Raw genomic sequence first — 23,380 nt, forward strand, 5'->3', positions numbered from 1 at the left:
GAAAAAATATGACACACTCCTTAAAAAAAATTGGCAGCCCTGGTGAATGTGCGAAATTCCTTTTTCTCTGTTTGGATTCAATTAGCGTTGCAAGTCAGCTTTTCAGTCTTACGCTAGCTATGGTGGTAATAGTTAAAGTTGGGTTCGATCCCATCCAAGTAAGTGAAGATTGGGAGACAATGAAAGGAATGAGAGGCGAGTCTACTCCAGGTATAGATGGAATACCAACCGCAATTTGGAAGTGGGGACGGGTGTGGCTGCTGCCTGTTATAGCAGGGAGGTTTTCCAATATATTGAACAGTGCAGAATGGCCCTTGTCTTGGGCTACGTCTGTTCTAGTGCCGTCATTTAAAAAGGGGGATAAATTAGACCATGGGAATTATAGAGGTATAAGCCTAAGTAATGTGCTTAGTAAGGTTTTTGCTAAGATATTATGTTGTAGGATAGATAATTGGATAGACCAAAATAGAATTTTATCAGTTTCGCAGGCAGGTTTCAGAAAGGCAATAGTCCTATAGATCAGATTTTTATTTTATTAGGGATGATTAGGAAACAGGTTAGGAGAAAAGAAGGCAGGCTATTTGTTGCATTTTTGGATTTAAAAGGGGCGTTTGATGGAGTGGATAGAAGTTTAATGATAGAGTCGTTGTTAGCACTAGGGCTACTAAGCGCATTTGTTAAGATTATAGAATCTATATATAATATAGTTGAGATTGCAGTAAGGGTAGGCAAGGATTTTTCTAGGGTTATTAGGACTAGACTCGGTGTTAAACAGGGATGTACAATTTTCCCAAGGCTATTTTCATTGCATATTAATGATTTTGAGGAATATTTGATAGGCAGAGGCGCCCCAAAAATTAAGCTTTCAAGAGCAAGGGTTATGACATTACTTTTTGCGGATGACAAAGCATTAGTAGCAGAAAGTAAAGAACATTTGCAACAACTGCTAGATCTAGCATCTTCTTATTTTAGGAACAAGAAACTAGTAGTAAACATAAAGAAGTCGGTGGCAATGGTTTTAAGAAAAAGTGGAGAACAGATAGATTCGCAGTGTCAGTTTAGGTATGATGGTAAGACACTAGACTACGTAGATGAATTTCAGTACTTAGGTTGTAGGCTTTCGTCAGATGGGAAATGGAAGAAACATCTCAAGACCCTAGAAAGTAAGTTAAATTGACTACTAGGATTGTTAAGTAAAAGTAGTATCAAGGAAATTAGGGATGTAGGACTGCTAAAGTGTGTTTTTAGTGCTAGGGTTAAATCGGCTTTGCATTACGGGGCGGAGCTTTGGGGGTTTAATAAGGGGTTGAATTTAGTAGGAATGCAGTATGTTAGGCCTTGATAATAAGTTTAATGGGTTAGTAGTAAGAGGGGATATAGGAATAAAGTGTATGAGACAGAGTAGGTTAATTGGTATGGTTAAATATTGGGGAAGGGTGTCATCGATAGAAGATAATAGGCTAGTTAAACAAGCATTTTTAATGATACTTCAAGATAGGAGGAAGGATTCGTGGCCAAATCAGACGAATAATATATTAGACCGTGCAGGGATAGGTAATTCATGGAATGAGGGAAAGGGGATAGGAGAGATGTTAGGGACTGTATCTAGGTTAGTTGCTACTAGGCTAGAATCTCAGGAAGTTCAGGTTTGGCAAGCTGAGAAGGCCACCTCGCCGTCCCTTGGGATATATGCTGAGGTCAAGGAGAACTGGGGCGAAGAAATTTACCTAAAAATAGGATTGGCTCCGGATGATTTGAAATGGGTAATGTATGTAAGGGGAAATTATATGCCTCTTGGAGAACGTAGGAAATATTTAGGAAGAAATAGATCGAGGGATGGTCCTTACAGTTGCCCTATGTGTGGAGAGATGGATGAGTCTTTGCAACATTTTTTAAGGGATTGTAGGGAGTTGAGAGAGTTGCGCTTGGAGGTATTTGGTAGGGAGGTTGGGGGGAGAGATTAGATTTCGGAAATTTTGAGAAGTAGGTATTACTTAAGTATAAATAATATTAGAGAGTTCGTCCGGGTAGGTATGGGGTGTCGTGATGTTTTCTTAAATAATTAGTTAAATGACTTTTTAGTCTATGTTTGTTGCTGTATTTTTTCACTTGCTTTGTGTATGTCACCATGGCCCAATCGAGCTTTTCGTGTCAATAAATCTATCTATCTATCTATTAGACTATGTTAGTTCACCAATTTCACCAATTTTGGTCATTCGCGGTAACATATTTATGTAACCGTGGATATTCGATATTCGTGAATGTCGAAATTCACCGGTGAAAGTTCGAAATTCCTTTTTCTCTAGTTGTATTCAGTTAACGTTGGGAGTCAGCTTTCACAGTCCTATGCAAGATATAATTGCAAAAGCTAAAGTTAAGGTAGGTTATGTTAGTTTAGGTTAGATTAGGTTAAACTTGGTCATAATTATCGTAAACGGGTTAAAAACATAGCCTAAGCTAACCCATCTTAATCTAACCTAACATGTCATCATTAAACCTTGAATTAAACTGAAAAAGTTGACTGACCCCGCTAACAAAGACCAAATAAAAAAAGTTATTTCAGACTTTCAATGGTGATTGTCTACATTCACCAAATTCTGACATTCACGGTAACATCTATAAGGAGAATAAAAAAAAATGCATTTCGGACATTCACCGGTGAATACCGACATTCCCAAATTTCACAAATTTACGGGATATATATATATATATATATATATATATATATATATATATATATATATATATATATATATATATATATATATATATATATATATATATGAATCTGCATGTGTGAGCCATTCTGAAGAGCTGAAACAAGTTTCTATTGTGCATATTGGTTCTAATTTCAAACAACGGGTAAGAATACTTTTTTATAAGCTGTTTTTACTTACGTTTCACAATTAGATGAAGTGGTTGGCTGCTTCCTTCTCCTTCCGAATTGAATGCGTGACAAGTATAATTTCCAGCTGATACCTTGTCTACATGCTGAAGTACTAGACTCTGAGTGCTTAGAATTATTCCCATCCCGGGATTATGATGAAGTAGCTTCCCCTGAAAGGAACTTGTGTGAGCTAACACTAGATATGAGATGAAGGTCTTTTCACCAGGGGTATTACTTACACCTTATTTCTGACATTATTACCGATTTTACACTTAAGCTAATTACTATATACGAGAAATCAAAACCTTATAAATTGAATACAAAAATCAATTCTAATCAGGGGCCTGTTTCCACGTCCTGTGCCACCACTAAAAAGTTTAAACAAACAATCACTAATTTTTTGTCAACCTGCGAAGAAGAACTGTCAACTACAGGTAGGATCACACGCATAAGATTTTGACAAATTCCTTAAAGGAGCAAAAGGATTCATCCAAGGTTTTTCTGAAAGAGTGAAAGGATTTCCTAGTTGATTTTTTTCTACTGAACTGTCTAAAATCGATAGCTTTTTTTTTGTTTTAAAAACCGGAATCTGATATTCCTTCAATAAGAATAAGATAATCAAGATATCAAAACAAATGCTTGGTTAGGCTATTGGAAATGGTTGAGTAAAGCCAGCCACCTATAACAGCTATAGATTGCAGGGAGCAACTGTTGAACTAACTTAGCCAGATACCACGTATATATATATATATATATATATATATATATATATATATATATATATATATATATATATATATATATATATATATATATATATATATATATATATACATATATATATATATATATATATATATATATATATATATATATATATATATATATATATATATATATATCATCTGCCAACTATGAGTTAACCAGTATAGATATACTCAATCTTATATTTTGTTACAGGACAATGGATCTTTAACAACGACAAGAGGTAAAAAAAGGATATTTAGGCTGGCCAGAACTTGGTCATAATCATAAATTCGTAAAGTTTTGAACAGGAAAATTATCCTTTGATATAAATAAACTTACTAGGACTTTTGTGATTCTTGTCTTTTTTTTTCACAAAATATGTTTTTCAAGGAAAAGTTAAGAACTCCGTTAAGTCAAAAATGACCGAAAATAGAACAAAATAATTTACCAAGCATAAAGCTGTTTCAGTAGCTTATTTAAAAGGACAAGTTGCAAGCCTATTACTCAACTTTACCAATGCTAAGGTTGATCCCTGGGATCTGTATTACCAAGCAGAGCATTTGTCCAATGTGCTATCATAAGGAGTTGTAAGAAAGAGAATAACAAAAAGATGAAGAGGACATAAGATATTTGGAAAAACAGAAAAGCTTCTAAATGTCTAAGGAGCCAATTGAAATAGGATAGAACAATATGAACCAAAAGAAGCAAAATTTGAGGAGATAGAGGGTAGAGTTCTGTTTTCGCAATGAATTCCTGGGTAAAAAAGGTATATTTAATCTAAAAAATAAATATAAAAAAACTTCAACAGAGAAATGTAAGCAGAGATATTAGAGCCTACAGCGAGCAAAGAAACAGTCATATATTTAATGAATATACAATATTAAATGAATGTAAAATTCAAACTTTATATAATAATCCAATATATATTGTATAATTCAAGCTTTATATAATAATTTATTGTATATATTCTATATAATATATATTATACTATATATGTATATATTCATTGATATATATTATATATTATTATATATATCTATATATATAATCCATACTATATATATATTCATATATAATTCAAACTTTAAATAAATAGCGGGTATTTGGGAAATGGTTTTTAAATTAATTTCTGTTATTCATAATTGGCAAATAATGGGTTAATTGCACAAGAATTCGTAAAGTTTTGTTTTGTATTATTAAGAATCAAAATTTTAAGTTATAATTTAGTTATTAAACGATTTTCGAAGGTTTTTGCTCAAAACTGATAGTGGGGGTGGTTTATATAAATGCATTGAAAATCTGCATGAATTTTCATATTATATATGGCTGAACCACCCCATCTTATAGATACCGTTGAATATGCATATACCTCAATCCAACATTTTATTTAAAGAATCTCTTCGTGTTGTGTTTTTTTTTTAAATTGTATGTTATTGAGATTTATAGAAAAAAAAGTTCGGATTTATTTCTTCACTTTCACAAAACCGCGGGAGTTGTCTTTGTGTCATAATTACAAAATAAGGACGACAGGAATCCGTATATTCGAATTCCCGTATATTCAGGAGAATATGATGAGTTTTTTTTAAGGAAATCATTTATTTTTAAAAACCTTGCGACTTCGTGATATCACCTTCTGTAAACATTGTCTACAAGTCTAATTAATTCTATTACTATGTATAAATTTATTTCCAAGTTGGGAGTAATATCTGGGTAACTGGTTAGAATTTGAATTTAGATTCAGATTCAGATCAAAAATCCACGAAGTTCCAATTTGCCCATCTTTTGTTTCGGTCTGAATTGAAAAGTAGATACTAACTTGGGATGTCTAAGCTATTGCAAAATTCAAAACTTCGCTAATTTGAAACGACATGTTTGACTTTAAAGGCAGAATATATTCACTGCCATGTTTGCTTTTGTTGCTCTAAATTACAGAGACTATTCAAAATAGACGAGGCTCTGTACTTTTATATATAAACATCAGATGAAAATGAAGTCAGTTATAGCTAGTTCTTTGTTTTTTGACAAGTAAACTTATGATTTAAAATTGTCCTCTGAAACTATAAGACATCCGAGAAATAAAGAAAAAACGTAACTTGAAAAGTCAAGTATTTTCCTTCACTGATAATACTTGATACTATCTGTCGTTTCAATGAAATTAATTAAAAAGAAATTCTGAAAAAGGAGTATTTCAAAGAAAACTAAAGGCTATTTTAAACTTAAAATCCGCAGATAAAAATACCTGTTAAAATTCAAACTCAGAACGACCAGAAATTACTACTAAACAATTAATGAAACCCAAAACAAACAGAAATTTAATAAACAATTATAGAAAAAACAATATAAATGATATAATATAAATGAATCAATAAATCTTATGGTGATTAATGCCTAAATTGAATCTGTAAATCAACCTTAAAACTAAATTATTTTGCTATTGAAGTATAATTGAAGCCGAGAAAGAACAGAAATTAAGTAAACGATGAATGCAAACTAACATACAATAGATACTAATATAAATGAGTAAATAAATCTTAAAACGAAAGAAAATTAAATTGAAAAAGCAAGTCAAGCTTGAAGCGAACAAAAAATCACTGCAAGCAAGAGCTTCATTTATTCTTTCACAGTAATTTCTGGTCGTTTTGAGTTAGAATTTTAACAGTTATCTGTACCTGCAGATCTTAAATTTAAAATAGCCTTTGCTTTTCTTTTAAAAACTTTTTCAGAAAGTTTTTTTAATTAATTTTATGAAGGATTAATTGGTTTTATTCGTTTTTGTCATTTTTGAAACAAAACTTTCAAGTTTTTAAAAAAGTTCAAAAAAGTGAAGTTCAAGTTCAAAAAAGTTTCATGTTTTTAAAAATTATTTATTTCAAAATCAAACTTCTTTTTCAACATCAAATGTTGGTCAAAGTGTCAAAACTAGTATCAAAGTAACAATGCCAAATTAAAAAAATAACAAAGTAAATAAAGCATCAAAGTAAACAAGGTATCAAAGTAACTAAAAGCAACTTGCATAACTTACAGCCCTTGCACCGTAAATCGAAGTTGTGACGTAAATCACTAAATCCAAGTATTGAAGTAAACAAAGTGTCAAAGCAACAATAAGCAAGTTCCGTAACTTAGAGCCATTTCCCCGGGGATGGGGCGGGGGGTTCAACCCTAGAAGAATAGTTATTTGGCCTTTGAACTTAATGAACAAAATGGCAATCTCTAAATTTTGACCAGATGCACTTTGAAAAAGTGGGGCGTGGGCCAGTTACCCGTTGATCACTTTTGACTTTTAAGAAAGAACTAGTAGTTTTAATTTTCAATCAAATGAGCCCCCTCCAAAGTTAATATGACCACCCCTTCCAGAAAAACTTTATATTCTAATAATAGACAACTTACTAAATTACAATCCTTGCCCCTGGGGCTATGGAGGATTTCTCAACCACTAAGTTATAGTAATTTGAATTTTTGACTATTTTGAACAAAATGGCTATTTAAAAATTTTGATAAGATACATCTGGGGAAAAAAGACAAACGGGATGGGGGCTTGTTAATTTTTGATCATTTTCGATTCTGAAAAGGGGCATAATAAATTTCGATTTTCAGTCGAACGAGTTGTCCCCTCCACAATCCCTCGCTCTTTACGCTAAAGCTTTTATTTGTTTTAAAAAATAGAATTGTGGCAAAAATCAAACTTTAGCGTAAAGAGCGAGGGATTGCGGAGGGGACAACCCATTTCATATACGGAGTAATTTCTGTTCGTTTTAAGTTTTAATGTCGCTCCTTACTTTCAGCCAAAAAAAATTAGTTTTTTTTTATTTAATTTCTGAACGTTTTTTAATTAATGCATGTCTGGTTTTGGCTCTCCGCACATAAATTGTGAAAAAGAAATTTGTATATTAATTCTTTTTTTGGCTAAATGGCTTTCTCTTAGTTTCGATCAGACGATTTTGAGAAATAAGGGGTGGACAAGGAGGTCTAGTTGCCCTCCAATTTTTCGGTTACTTAAAAATGCAACCAGAACTTTTAATTTTTAACGAATGTTTTTATTAGTAAAAAATATACGTAACTTAAGAATTAACTTACGTAACAAACTTTCATAATCTTATATTTTTATTATGTATACGAGGGGGTTTGTACCCTCGTTAATACCTCGCTCTTTACACTAAATCGTAAGTTTTGTCCCAATTCTTTAAGAATGACCCCTGAATCAGAAAGGCCGTAAAATAAATAGTTGAAATTACTAAAAATACTTTAGCATAAAGAGCGAGGTATTTATCTCCTCGTAAATACCTCGCTCTTTATGCTAAAGTGTTTTTAGAACCCCTCATATGCGTAATAATCTCTGTTCGTTTTAAGTTTCAATGCTACTCCTTTCTTTCATTTGAAAAAAACGTTTTCATGTTTATTTTTCATTGTTTTCTTATAGTAATGCTAGAAAATCCTGCGCCCTTTTCATTGAATTTTTCTTCCCCCATGACAGATTCCTCCAAGGAAAGATCCTCCAACATAGCCCCCTCCCCTTAGCCCCACCCCCAAACAAAATAAAATCCCCCTGAAAACGTCTGTACATTTCCCAGCAACCATTACTATATGTAAACACTGGTCGAAGTTTGTAACTTGCAGCCCCTCCCCTAGGGATTGTGGGGGAGTAAGTCATCCCCAAAGACATAGTTAGTATGGCTTTCGACTATGCTGAACAAAATGGCTATCTCAAAATTTTGATTCGTTGACTTTGGGGAAAAAATGAGCGTGAGAGGGGGCCTAGATACCCTCCAATTTTTTGGTCACTTAAAAAGGCCACTAGAACTTTTCATTCGTTAGAATGAGCCCTCTTGCGACATTCTAGGACCACACTTGGTCGATACGATGACCCCTGGGAAAAAGAACAAAAAAAAAAAATAAACACGCACCAGTGATTTGTCCTCTGGCAAAAAATACAAAATTCCACATTTTTGTAGATAGGAGCTTTGAACTTGTACAGAAGGGTTAACTGATACGCTGAATCTGATGGTGTGATTTTCGTTAAGATCGTATGACTTTTAGGGGGTGTTTCAACCTATTTTCTTAAATAAGGCAAATTTTCTCAGGCTCATAACTTTTGATGGGTAAGACTAAACTTGATGAAACTTATATTTTTATAATCAGCATTAAAATCCGATTCTTTTGATGTAGCTATTGATATCAAAATTCAATTTTTTAAGAGTCTTGGTTACTATTGAGCCGGGTCGCTCCTTATTACAGTTCGTTACCACGAACTGTTTGATATACACATATACATATATATATATATATATATATATATATATATATATATATATATATATATATATATATATATATATATATATATATATATATATATATATATGTATATATATATATGTTTATATATATATATATATATATATATATATATATATATATATATATATATATATATATATATATATATATATATATATATGTTTGATATACACATATACATATATATTAATCACTAATTTAGGAAAACAGTCTTCCTTTTCTCCTTCTGTCTCTTTTTTTTTTCTTTTTTTTTTTTTTTTTTTTTTTTTTTTTTTTTTTTTTTTTTTTTTTTTTTTTTTTTTGTGCTGTAGCATTGGTGATTTCTCTTTTCATGATATATATATATATATATATATATATATATATATATATATATATATATGGATGCCATGGATATTCTGTGGTAGGCACAACACTTGACTGGGTAGATTAAAAACGTGCCAAAACCCTATAGGTAAGTGTATTCTCCTGATGAGCCCTTGTGTTGGGTTGTTGTCTCTGAATTATTTGTCTTTAGTGTTTTTGTTGTTTGGTAAATGACGACTTATACTTATTGACGACATGACTGCCTGTCCATGGATTATTCCTTATGGTTGATTGTGTATGGCTATGCTGTTTGACCTATGTGGTTGTATGGATGAGTAGGGTTAAGGCCTAGTTCAAGTGCTGGTCTATATTAGCCACTAATTTAGGAAAACAGTTTTCCCTTTCTCCTTCTATCTCCTTTCTTTTTCTTTTTTTTTGTGTTTGTGCTGTTACATTAATGATTTATCTTTTCATTTTATATATATATGTATATATATATATATATATATATATATATATATATATATATATATATATATATATATATATATATATATATATATATATATATATATATATAGGCTACTTCAATTGTTGACTCAGAGGCAACAAGATAATTGTGATTTGAGGACTATCGTATTTTTTGTGCCACAGCAATTTAGAATCTAACACAAAGTATGTATTTTAACCTCATTTTAAGTATGGCAGTAATTTTGAGTATTTTAGCATTTTCAGTGTGAGAGAATTTCTGGGAGCAATTCGAAAGCCAATTCTTTAGCTTAGTTCTAATTAGTGTATTTTGATGTGTTTTAACATCCCCTCGAAATCTCTTGAAACTTTCAACTTTCTTCTCATACAAAACTTTACCTTATTAAAGTCTTTGGGGGCTCCCCCCAGCGTAGTTGGTATAAAGAAGAAAACTTTAGCTTCCAATATGCGGGCGAAGGGGAGGCTGGAGACCCATCCAGGGGCGGAACTTCACTTATATCCCCCGTTCCCGATTTAGGAGATATGACAGACTCTTCGGGCTGTAGAACTTTAGACCGCTCGAGTTCTGGAAGACGTTAAAATACTCGAAAATACTTTTTTTTAAGAATTGCAGGATTTTTTCATAGATTATGTAATGGTGAGCCTTCTGGTTCATGATTTGGGCTAGTCCCAATTCATAATATGCAATTTCGATTAATTTTTCCGTTTTCAGTTCTTATATTATTTTGTATATTTTATTTTGAGCTATATTTTTATCGCATTGCATTCATTTTTAAGCCTTGCGATAAAAACTGAAACCTTAGCGTAGATTGTGGTGAGGGAAAATCCCCCATCACATGCATAATTGAGCTGCCACAGAGAAAGTAACAAAAATAAAAATAATGAAACAAGTGTGAATTTTGATATATTCTACGAAGTATAGTTTGAATTTGTGATATGGAATACCTTATAGTGTTTATTCTTACATTTTTGATTTATTTTAATTTTTTGTGAGTTTCAGGTGATTCATCTATAATAGCAAGGTAAGACAAAATTTAGCATTGGGACTGTGGGTTGATGACAACTCCGAAGGCAAACTCATTAGATATATCAAACTTTTTGAACAAAACAGATATCTCAATACTTGATTCGATATCAGAGGGGTTAAAGGAGTGCAGAATAGCAGAAATTGAATCAAGGGGGAGGCTGGCTGCCCTCCAGTAGCTTTTGGCCTCTAATAAGGGCACAAGAGCTTCCAATTTTCTGTCGAATGAGTCCCCTCCCGAGTTTATAATTTTGAGTTCTTTCATGAGATATACGTTTCAAAAGGTACCGAGGGAAATTAGAACCTTAATTTTGATTAGTCCCTTCCGTTTGAAGATGGTGGCAAAACGAGTTTTGGGACTTTTCTTGCCCTTTTTGGGCTGCATTACAAGGGAAGCAGCTTTTTTTCTATATTGGGGTCCTCTTAGTGCAAAGTTTCATATAAATTTCAGGCCATTCAAGACCATTGCATGCCTTCACACAAGGAACTGAAAGGGGTTAAAGTTTAATTACACCTTAACCCTTTAAGGTTTAAACTGGCAGGATCAATACAAGATACTAGGGTATATAGGAGTGCTGTTGTTGATTTTAAAAGGAAACACCACCATCTAGTAGTGCCTAGGGTTATTACAAAGCTGAAATTTCAGAAGGGTAACTACCTCCCAGGAAGTTATGATGTTGTAACAGGCACGTACACAGGATTTTTTTGGGGGGGGCCAAACCTTCGAAACAGCAGATATAAAGTAACCCTTTTTTTGATTTAGTAATGCAAAAAGCACGTATATCGGAAAATACAGATTAACTTTAATGTGTAGTATTGTAGCGGATGGGGAGGGGTAGAAGAATGAAGCCTCAAAAGTACGTTTTAGGCTCAGGTTGTGTTCATAGCGATTAAGAACTAGTGATTAATATATTATATCCCACTGAAAGGGAAATTTTAGGGTTAACAGTGAAATGTGGATGCTGAGGGGGGGGGGTAGTTGTTCTATTGCAAAAACGTAGATTTAAATGAAAAATGATAGTTTCCAAAATTGATTCATTAAAAGCTGTACTTTATCCTGGAAAAAAGGGTATACACGCCCTAATATTAAGGATGATTCTATTTTGCTGTGGAAAGCACACTCTCTTTACAGAAAAAAAATAACAGTACAATTGCTAATTACTCCAAAGAGGGGGAAAAGTTAGACAGAAAATTGGTTAATAATTGGGCACTGACTTGACCGGATAATTGCATGCTGTAAATCCCCCAAAAAAGGCTTCACACATGTACCTAGATTCTTAATAAATGTCCTACTTTTGCCAGAAATCCCAAGAAACCATGGGGAAATTAAACATCTAACAAATTTTGGGGGGCGGGCCCAAAGGCCTTCCCCCCTGCGTACATGCCAGTGTTGTAAACTTCAGGATGAAAATCTTAGAGAAATTTTCCAGGAACAGTTGAATACTAAACTTGATAGTTTAAAATTTGACAATTCGAAAAAGATGGTTGGAGTAATTTTAGAAAACAATTTGTGAAGTTACTGATGGTGTCTTAGGGAAGAAAGTTAAGACTGCAGCTAGGAATATTAGTTAAAAAGCTTTATGTTTTAAACCACCTGAGGGTGTGGGGTTGAGGAGGGGGAACGCTTCTATACGGAAAGAATACATTTATTTTACGGTTTAGCATTAGTTTTAACTTTCAGAACAAAGGAGACACCAGAAATCAAGACGGATTCGATATCAATTTTTACTCCGTCCCCCTCTTACTTGCCTAGAACTCACTCTATATTTTTCCGGAGGCTGAATGAGATTTAAGGTGTTTTGGCTTAAAAATACATTCTATAAGGCATCTGCCCCCTCCTCCACCAATATGATACACCACTGGACTCCCACTATACCCCCTCGTTCCACTTTTGAAATCCATGTGTAAATAGTTGACAGCTCGTATAATTTATTTTTATATACTCCATACAAAGGATTCTTTTTGACAAGAGGATAACGTGACGGAACAGGAATATGTTTATTTAAATACTTTCCAATTTGTAATATACTGCATTGTTGGATACCAGCCAATAATAATAATTTCATTATTGTCTTTCCAATCAATCATAGCAAGACAAGCAGCGAGTGAGGTGAGAATAGTTTATTTAGGGGTTAAAAATAACGCGATACGAATGGACACTTAAGAAAGCTAGAAACTTGAAACTTATTTACATGCAATCTTGGAAAGGAATAACATTGTGAAGGAATTATGTGACTTAAATATTTTAGATTTTTTCATATATTCTTATAGCCTAGCTGCCTGTAGCCTAATTAATGTTATTCTTGAAAAGGAATAACATTTTGAAGGAATTATACCACTTATAGCCTTTAGCTTAGCTAATGTCCTTCTTGGAAAAGGAATAATATTTTGAAGGATTTACCTCTTACAAATTTCTGTCAAGTTTATTTTTTCTGTAATTTATTCTAAATTGTATGTGGTTTAACATTTTATTTTGCTAAAGTTTGTAGTTACAACCATTTTTTATTTACATTTTTTTCAACACAATTTTTGTGTCAAAAAAAAATTTGTGAAGTAAAATGGATAAAAGATGTCAGTCTTCCTGTTTTGTTATTCAACACTTGTAATTCAAGTTTGAAAAATCGGAGTCAGAGTAAATACTTAAGAATTTTTTTCCGTTTGTAGATTTGAGCTTTATTCTAATTGAAATGAATCCAAACTCTATTTCATATTCAAACAAATCGTAATTAATTTCTATAGAAATATTATAACCTAGCTTCCTCAATTATATAACCTGAAAGGATAAGTGACAATTAATAAGAAAAACTTACACAGGTGATAACCATGGCCAAGAAATATATAGAGCTATGAGACTCACAGACACATATTTACATGCGCTGTTAGTGAGAGGATATTAAGGGGTCGGGTTTGATGCTAGGGGATGGACAGGGACGGCTGTGCATAACCGTTACATTGGGGCACTGTTTTCGCAAATCTCAGTGCACCTATGCACTGCTAGCAGCGCATTCAAAAGATCCAGAATCAAACATATCCTATTTTCTTCACACCTTGTATGTCACAGTAATATTTTGCCTTGGGAGTATTTTAAATTTGGTCGGGTCCATTTGAAGGAAAAAGGTGTAAGGGAGGTTCCCCTCTCATAAATTTTGATTCTTAAAAGGGAGAGAGATTACTTTTCAAATGAGCTGCTTTTAGAAAATGAGGAGCTTTTGGAAAAAGACCCAATAAAACATCAAAGCCTTATGATCTTTATGACGTTTAGTTTGCTATTGTCTGAAACTTAGTAACAGAAATCAATTAATCAATATAAATAACTTTACATAAAAGATAACCATTAACAAGTAGTATATGGAGCTATCCTCTCATTTGTGCTGCAAATGGGAGGATATTAGGGGTCGGGTTTAGTTCCAAGGGTAGGGTGGGGCTGGCTCCGCAAAACCTTTCCCGGGTGGCCTTGTTTCCACTAATCTTAGTGCACAACTAAAAAACAATAAAACAACGAAGCCTTTATGACCTTTAGCTTTCTATTGTCTAAAACTTAGCAACAGAAAGCAAAAGTTTAAAAAGTAAAATAATTTTACACAAGAGATGACCATTCACAAGTAGTATATAGAGCTATCCTTCCATTTGTACCGCAAATAGGGGGATATTAGGGGGTCGGGTTTAATGGTTGGGACTGGACGGGGCTGGCTGGGCACAACCTTTCCGTGGTGGCCCTGTTTTCACTAATCTTAGGGCACAATTAAAAAAAAATAAAACATCAAAACCTTGTTGCCTTTATGAACTTTAGTTTTCTATTGTCTAAAACTTAGTAACAGAAATAAAATTAATTACAGAAAACTAAAATAACTTGGCATAAAAGATAACCACTCACAAGCAGTAGACTATATAGAGATATCCTCTCATGTGCGTTGCAAATGTGAGAATATTAGGGGGTTCAATTTAATGGTATGTGGTATTTCATTTGAGTCCCCTCCAAAGGTTATATGACCATCTCTTCCATGAAAACCTTATATGCCCCCGCATCATAAATTAGAGCCCTTCTTCCGGGGCTCTGCGGGGGAGGGGGTATGTTGACTCCGAATTTGTGTTATCTTATCTTATCGTTGGAATATTTCAAACAAACTAGCAATCTCAAAATTTTAATGGGATGCATTTGGAAAAAAGGGAGTGTGCGTGTGGGGGGGGGGAGGAGTAGATGCCCTCCGATATCTTTTGACTCATACAAAATAACTAGAACTTTCAACTTCCAATCAAAAAACCACTTCTGAAGTTCATACGACCTCTCCTTACATAAAAACCTTATATGCCCAGAGCAAAACTGCCCTGGAGTTTTAATATCTGATGTTTCAACTATTTTTAAGAAAATGGTCAGCTCAAAATTTTGTATCGGATAGTTTTGGGGAAAAACACGTAGAGAGGGGAGAAGCTTATTGCCCCCTGATCTCTTTTGACTCTGAAAAAGTCAACTAGAACTTTCAATTTACAATAAAATGATCCCTCTCTGAAGTTTATACGAGTACCCCTTTTATAAGAACCATATTTGCTCTAAGATATAACTCACAACGGAGGCTCCTGGGCTCTGCGGGGTCGTGTCACCATCGGATTTTATGTTATCTGACCTTTGAAATATTTTTGACAAAATAGCTGTCTCAAAATTTTTATCTCATGCGTTTGGGAAAAAAGGGCGTGGGGGAGGAGGCCAATTGCCCTCCGATTACTTTTTACTCTTAAAAAGTGAACTAGAACTTCCACTTTCCAATCAAAATAGTCCTCTATGAAGTTTATATGGGCATCTCTTCCATAAGAACTATATACACCCCCAGGGAATAGCTTAAAGCGCCTACCCCTGGGCTTTGGGGGTTGTGTCGAGACAAGAAATTTTGTTATCTGAACCTTGAACTATTCATAACAAAATGACTTTGTCAAAATTTTCATCTAATACATTTGGGTGGAAAGGCCTTGGGGAAGGTTACCTGCCCTTTGATCACTTTTGACTCTTAAGAAGTGAAATACAACTTTCAATTTCCAATCAAATGAGCCCTCTCTGAAGTTATGCGAGCATTCTTTTCATAAGAACCATATATGCCCCCAGAGAATAACTTACAGGGCCTGCCACCAGGCCTTGGGGGGGGGGGGTCGACACCGGAGCTTTTGTTATCTGACTTGAACTACTTTTAATAAAATGTCGATCACAAAATCGGCGTTTGATCACTGTTGACTCTAAAAAGTGATCTAAAACTTTTAATTGGCAAACAGATGAGCCCGCTCTGAAGTTCATGCGCAAATCCCTTCTATAAGAACTATATTTGCCCCCATGGCATAACCTACAACGCCTGCCCCCGGGCCCATGGGGTCGTATCGAAACCGAATTTTTTGTTATATGACTTTCAAACTATTTTCGAAAAATTGTTGTCTCAAAATTTTTATGTGATACATTTGGAGAAATAGGGCGTGGAGTCAGGAGGCTAACTGCCCTACGATCACTTTTGACTCTTAAAAAGTGACATTTCCGAACAAATGAGCCCTCTATGAAGATTATATGAGCGTCCCTTACATAAGAACCATATACGCCCCCAGGGCATAGGGGGGTAGTTCCCCTCCGGTCCCTTTTGACACTTAAGTAGTGAAGTAAAACTTTCACTTTCCAAACAAATGAGCCTTCTCTGAAGTTCATACGAACATCCTTTCCAAAAGAACCATATATACCCCCTTGGCATAACTTACATCCCCTGCCCCCGGGCCCTGGGGGGGGGCTGTGTCGACACAAGAATTTTTTTTATCTGACCATTAAACTATTTTTAACAAAATAGCTATCTTAAAGCTTTCATCTGATGCATTTGAGGGAAAAGAAGGGGGGAGGCTAACTGCCCTTCGATCACTTTTGACTCTTAACTTTAGCTTTCTGAGAACTGTAACTTTCAAGTTATAATCAAATGAGTCCTCTCTGAAGTTTATGCGAGCATCCTTTCCATAAGAACCATATATGTCCCCAGGTTATAACTTACAAGGCCTACTCCCGGGCCCTTGGTGTTGTGTCAACACCGGGGTTTTGTTATCTGACTTGAACTATTTTCAACAAAATGACTATCTCAAAATTTTTGTCTGATGCATTTGGGGATGAAAGTACGTGGAGAGGAGGGAGCTAGCTACTCGGCGATCTCTTTTGACTAACAAAGTGAACTAGAACTTTTGATTTCCAATCAAACGAGCACTCTCTGAAGTTTATACGAGCATCCCTTATGTAAGAACCATATGTGCCCCCAGAACATAACTTACAACGCCTGCCCCCGCGCCCTTGGGAGTTGTATTGACCATGGAGATGTTGTTATATGATCTTTGAACTGTTTTTAGAAAAATGGCTACCTCAAAATTCTTATCAGAAAGAGGGCGTAGGGGGGGGGGGGCTGGCTGTTCTTCGATCGCTTTGAGTCTTAAAAATGAACTAGAACTAAAATTTTCAATCAAATGAACCCTTTCTGAAGTTCATAAGAGCATCCCTTTCATAAGAACCTTGTATATACCCTGAGCACAGCTTATAACATATGCTCCCGGGCCCTGAGCGGCTGTATCGACATAAGAGTTTTGCTATCTGACCCTTTAACTATTTTTAATAAAATGGTTATCTCAAAATTTTTATCTGATGCATTTGGGGAAAAAAGGGCGTGGGAAAGGAGGCTAGTTGCCCTCTGATATCTTTTGACTCTGAAAAAGTGAACTAGAGCTTTTAATTTCCAATAAAATGAGCCTTCTCTGAAGTTTATATAACCATCCCTTCTATAAGAACCATATCTACCCCCAAGGGCATAACTAACAACGCCTGGCCCCGGACCCTTGGGGGTTGTGTCGACTATAAAGTTTTTGTTATATGATCTTTAAACTATTTTTAACGAAATGGCTACCTCAAAATTTTTATCAAAGGTATTTTGGGAAAAGGAGGGGGGCTAGTTGCCCTCCTATCACTTTTTACTCTTAAAAAGGGCACTATAACTCTCGATTTCCAATTGAATGAGCCCCCTTTGAAGTTTATACGACGACCCCTTCCATATGAAATGCCTCTGGAAATGAAAACTAATAAAACAATGGAACCGTATGGCCTTTGCTATTGGCAACACTATAGCGTTGCCTCTGATAAACATAGTTTTACACAACAGTTTATTCAATATATTAGCTGTAATGGAGGACAATACGCAAAATATTGTCTCTGTCGATAATTTTTAAATCAAATTGACAAATAATATGACAAACCAAGTTCTTTTTCTTTCAAATTTAGAGGAGCTAGGGAAATCTATAAACAAAGAAAAATTTTTCATAATTTAGGGCTCTTGCCCCAAGAGCTGCGAGGGTCATATTATCTCTTATACTCTTACTATAATAATCGGTATATCAATATCACCGTTGCCAGTGATCGACATTTCTTTAGGTTTTTTTGTGAAAAGTCGTGTAAAAAAAATTGCATGTCGCAAAACAAAACAATGACAAGTAAAGCTGGTTTATAAGCCGGGAAGTAAAATAATACCAACTAGTCCTGAACAACAAGCGAAAACGTGAGTTATTTAAAAACTGACCATGCTTACACTGTTATAGTCAATACTTTTGTATGAACCAGAATTAATACAATTGGTCTCAGATTACTAAGATTACTACATTAGTCTCAGAATTAATACAATTGATCTTTCAATATTTTACCTTTAGTCGATCCTTCAGGGTGGTGCTGCAGCTTGCAGCTCAGCGGAACCTCTGGGTCCCTTATTACCAAACTGAGATCACACCCACTACGCTACTGCAGGACTGGGAGTGTTATTAAAGTCATGAGCGTAATAGTTTGAATTTAATGTCAAAATTGAATAGCCAGAAACATTTTCTGCCAGTGATATGTATTTTTCTTACTGCTCTCTGGATTTAGTGTCCAAATGTAGCCAATTTTATACTGTCGCAAATAACGGAAAGATCGCGAAAAAAGGTGACATTCTCGAGATCGCGGAAAAGGTCCCTCTTTAGGATAGCCTACCAAGTACACCAAAATACAAATATTTTTTTCGGTATTGCTTGTTCTTAGGTCTATACATACCAGGAAACCAGGATTTTGTACGATTTTTCTTCTGGTTGTTACAAAATAAAAAGGTCAAAATTCATGCGTAAAGTTTTGTTTTCAAGCCGAACTATGAAAAACAATAAGTGGAAAATAACTTGGTATACTCGATATCACTTTTCGTTCGTAAAAATTAAAAGATATTTTAGACACCTGCAAATAATCATTTATGGGAGAAATATCTTAAGATTACCAGTACAAAATATTTGCTGTTTATGCTATGTGGCCTAGTGTAATTTCATATCCTATATCAAGCTACAAAGGTCAGGATCGGGTTTTTAGTTTCTTTTCTTAGTTTCTGAAGCAAAGGATGAATTTAATATTTTTACTTTACGTTTTACAAATAAAGTAATATAAAGTGTACTTTTGGAATCTGAAGAAAAGAAGATTTCTCTGTTCATATGAGAAAATATAAGCTTGTTTTATATTGAATTTGCTATTTATTGTAAATTATTTTCATTTTCAGTCTCATCTATATTGATAACGATTTCAGCTTTTCCCCTGTTTATTTCCGTTCATATCTGATTTAATTTACTATTTTACTTTTATTCTTTACTTTCTTTCAAAAGCTCCTTTTTTGGTAAAAGCTTGGAAAATTAATAGCATGATTAAAGCTAGCGATAAAAGTGAGATAAATTGTTTCTCTGGAACAAAAACCCTCTCTCAGATTATTGTGATTTAAATTCATAAATGTCATAGAAAATACAGGAAGCATCTTTTCTTGCTACAATCGATCTTACTTATAATTTCTTCTTAATCTGTAAGGATTTCCTAGAAATTAAAGTCAGGGGAAGTCTTCTCAAATTTACTACTTTCAAATTTCCTTTGCAATCATTGGGACAGCAGCTCTTCAACTAACAAGAACAGCAGTAAGATAGAATCGAAGGGGTGAGGAAAGAAGCAGGAAGACACCAGTGATCTTATCACATATTTCCCATTTTATGGAAGTCAAAGATAAAATTTAAGCACTGCTTAAATTAAGAACCCCTCAGTCAGAATTAACTCGTAAAATAAATTTATCTTGTTTTAAAGTGCTATAATCAATGCTGCTTAGCTTGATCGTAGCCTTTGAATTAAAGCCATTGAGAATTATGCATAAATCTGTACTCTTTAAAAATGTAATGACGAAGCACAAACTCTCTTTAAGTTCCACACTCCATAGTCCTGGAATCTACTGAGCCTTCTGCAATAAAATTCTGACTTCACCGCACTTCATTTGTTTCGGTATTGAAAATATTTGCTCTCTCTCTCTCTCTCTCTCTCTCTCTCTCTCTCTCTCTCTCTCTCTCTCTCTCTCTCTCTCTCTCTCTCTCTCTCTCTCTCTCTCTCTCTCTCTCTCTCTCTCTCTCTCTCTCTCTCTCTCTCTCTCTCTCTCTCTCTCTCTCTCACTCTCTCTCTTTCAGCTTTCTGATTCAAGGATTAGCTTTAAATGTAAAAAAAAAAAATCCAAAAATTTGCTCGTTCGACAGCTGAAATAATGGCTGCCTTTTTTAGTTTGCAAATTTAAAACTCAGAGCTGTGAAGAACACGAAAATCATTTCTAACTACGAAATAGATTTTAGATATAAGAAAAATTGCCATATCAAGTACAATTATCCTTTTGTAATAACGAATATTAAGCCCTTCTAGTTGTAAACAAATAGATAATTATAAGTATGTCTTGGTACAAGTATATTATCTAAAAAGTGAACGAAAAGTAATTATTTTCACAAATATTTTTCCCCTTTTAGACAATTTTGATTGGTTATTTTCTTTTTAAATACTTCATACTTTTCTTTCTCTTTTTATTTTTCCGTTTCGTTGCATTTTCTCCTGTAATCCCTTTATTTTAAATTGTATTCTTCGAAGACCTTACAAATTAGTTTCTAGGTTTGTACAAATCTTCCTGAGTTTGTAAGCATAAATAACTAGTGTGACAGTTTGGCCTATTAATGTGATGAAAATAATTCAATAAATATTTAAAAGAAGGAATCAATGCAGCTTTAACTTACATTATGTCTCCAAGACAATTTCGTAGCCTTAGGATAAGCTTTGACTTTGCACTCAAAGTAAACGTCATCGCCTTCTTTAATTTCATTGGGCTTAAGATTGAGGCCAAAGGACACAAACGTTATTGGTGTGTCTGAAATGAAGCTTTAAATGAGTTTCAGGCTAAATCAGCTAAAGCGTAAAGCGTATAGTGCCAAATGTAAAATGTCAACCTACAGATCAAGCTTTTGTAACCCTAAACTATATTTCCGTGAATTTTTTAATAAAAATTTTGGATGGGAAGGTTGCTGTAAGCTTTAACCACTGATGGGTTTGTAAGATGACAAATCAACTAAGTTTTTTTTTATAAAATAAAAAACACAAACGCATTGGCGGCTTTGATTTTGATTTTATCAATCACAAAACTATTGTAGCTGCGATTTTAATGGAGCAGAAAAGCGCCCGAGCCCCTGTGTGGTAATTTTTGTGTTTGAGAGAGAGACTATGAATTAAACAATGAGTTCATTCATGTAACTAATCTATATATAAGTTGTTTGTCTGTGTGTCTGTATACTGACGTCATGTTTGTGTGTCGACTGACGTCATGTTTGTCAACTGACGTATCAATCTATGTATATAAAAATAAGTTGTTTGTCTGTGTGTGTCTACTGACGTCATGTTTGTGTGTTGACTGACGTCATGTTTGTCAACTGACGTATCCAATTGTCGCTGCATATAAATAGATTGTCAGGTTTACCGACCCTCGAACATGCAAAGTACAATTGTCCATGGGAAAAACAATCAGTATTAAGATCTATACCACATTTTTCTAATGATTGACCTTGAGCTTTGTTAATGGTGATTGCAAATGCTAATCGAATTGGGAATTACAATCTTTTAAATTGAAAAGGCAGATCCGTTGGAATCATGGGAATGCGAGGAATAAGAACAGCCTCGCCCTCAAAAGGCCCTGTCAAGATTGTGGTCTCTATTAGGTTTTCCATTGTTTTTTTTACGGCAAGTCGCGTGCCATTGCAAAGCTTTGGTGGGTTGATATTTCTTGAAAGTATTGTTGGTACGCCTATTTTTAGTTGTAGCTCGTGTGGTGGAAACCCTGAAAGATCCACGGAATTTAAAAATTCAAATGGATAATTAACCGCTTCATTTGGTTCCAAAACTGTGTCGACTGACTTGTAAAGGACTGCCTGGTCTCGAATCTTGGTCAAAACAATATTGTTGATTTCGTGGACGTCTATATTTTTGGGTGCAAGAATCGCTCTTTCACTTAGCCATTTATTATTTTTATAATTGTTTAGAATATTCGGAAATACTTTTTCAATCAATTCATTTTTGGACGTCACTAAATTACAGAAATCAGCAGGTAGTTGTATACGTCCTGAAATTGAGTCTACTGGGAGCTTTCCGTTTCCAATTGCCAGCAATTGATCTGAAAATGTTTGACCAGAGTCATCGTTTTGCAATCGGACACGCATATTTGTAGTTAATTTTAATGTTTTTACGTGTGCCCATAAATTAGAATTTTTCAGGCAAGCATTCATTTCGTCTGCAGGAGTTGATCTAGGTACTATAGGTAATGTTTGACTGAAATCTCCCGCAAGCAATATTAATGTGCTGCCAAAGGGTTTCGACTTCCCTCGCAAATCTTTCAAGCATTGATCAAGAGCCTCGAGCGATTTTTTGTGTGCCATTGTGCACTCATCCCAAATAATAAGTTTGCATTGCTGCAATACTTTACCCATCCCAGACGATTTGGAAATATTGCACGTGGGAGTTTCTGTAGAATGCAAATTCAGAGGCAATTTCAAAGCGGAATGAGTAGTTCTTCCACCAGGCAGCAATGTTGCGGCTATTCCGGACGACGCAATTGCCAACGCTATATCATTTTTTGATCGAATTGATGCCAGAATCAGTTTTATCACAAACGTTTTACCAGTACCTTCTGGCGCATCCAAAAAGAAAATTTCTCCAACGTTGTTATCGACACAATGCATTATCGTATCATAAATGTCTTTTTGTTCCGACGTTAACTTGGAAATGTTATTTTGTACATACGACAATAGATCACTCGTAATCTTACTTTGTTCACGATCCAATTCTACACATGTCAAAACAGCAGCGATACGGTTAGGTGAAGGCATTCCCAAATCCTGAAGAGGTTTGTTTGCCATACGTACGCACAAATCTTCTATAATAACTAAAGTGTAGTTATAAATTTCTGATGTGAAATCAAAAGCCATATCTGACGTCTCTAACTGTTTTCGATGGAGTATATCTTCGGACATTTTTGACTTATTTTTTTCCCATAACTCTGTAGGAGCTGATGGAGAGCAAGTTGTTAAAATGATGCCAAACAATGCACGAATTTGACTTGGAGTTCACGTTTCGCACGCGTCATTGATGCAGTTATCCCAGTGTTGGTCATTCTCCAATAAATTCAGAGCTTGGCATGCACTACGGTAAGTGTCATGTATAGTACCGTTTACAGTTCTCAAATACTCAAAGGATGTCGGACCGGGTACATTCACCAAAAGCAGGCGTAGAAAGAAGCATT

At 34.5% G+C, this 23,380-nt stretch overlaps 1 protein-coding gene across 5 annotated transcripts in view; it reads right to left on the minus strand.

Moving 5' to 3' along the window:
• Positions 1–23,380, minus strand: part of LOC136030372 (protein turtle-like) — a 370,614-nt gene that overhangs the window by 136,632 nt on the left and 210,602 nt on the right. For all 5 annotated transcript variants that reach the window (XM_065709291.1, XM_065709293.1, XM_065709294.1 and 2 more), the window contains 2 exons: positions 20,832–20,962; positions 2,898–3,057 (listed from right to left, as the gene is read on the minus strand). In XM_065709291.1, coding sequence (XP_065565363.1) covers positions 2,898–3,057; positions 20,832–20,962 — 291 coding nt within the window. The remainder of the gene's footprint in view (positions 1–2,897; positions 3,058–20,831; positions 20,963–23,380) is intronic.

This window comes from Artemia franciscana, chromosome 8 (genome assembly GCF_032884065.1).
Source record: "Artemia franciscana chromosome 8, ASM3288406v1, whole genome shotgun sequence".
Lineage (NCBI taxonomy): Eukaryota > Metazoa > Arthropoda > Branchiopoda > Anostraca > Artemiidae > Artemia > Artemia franciscana.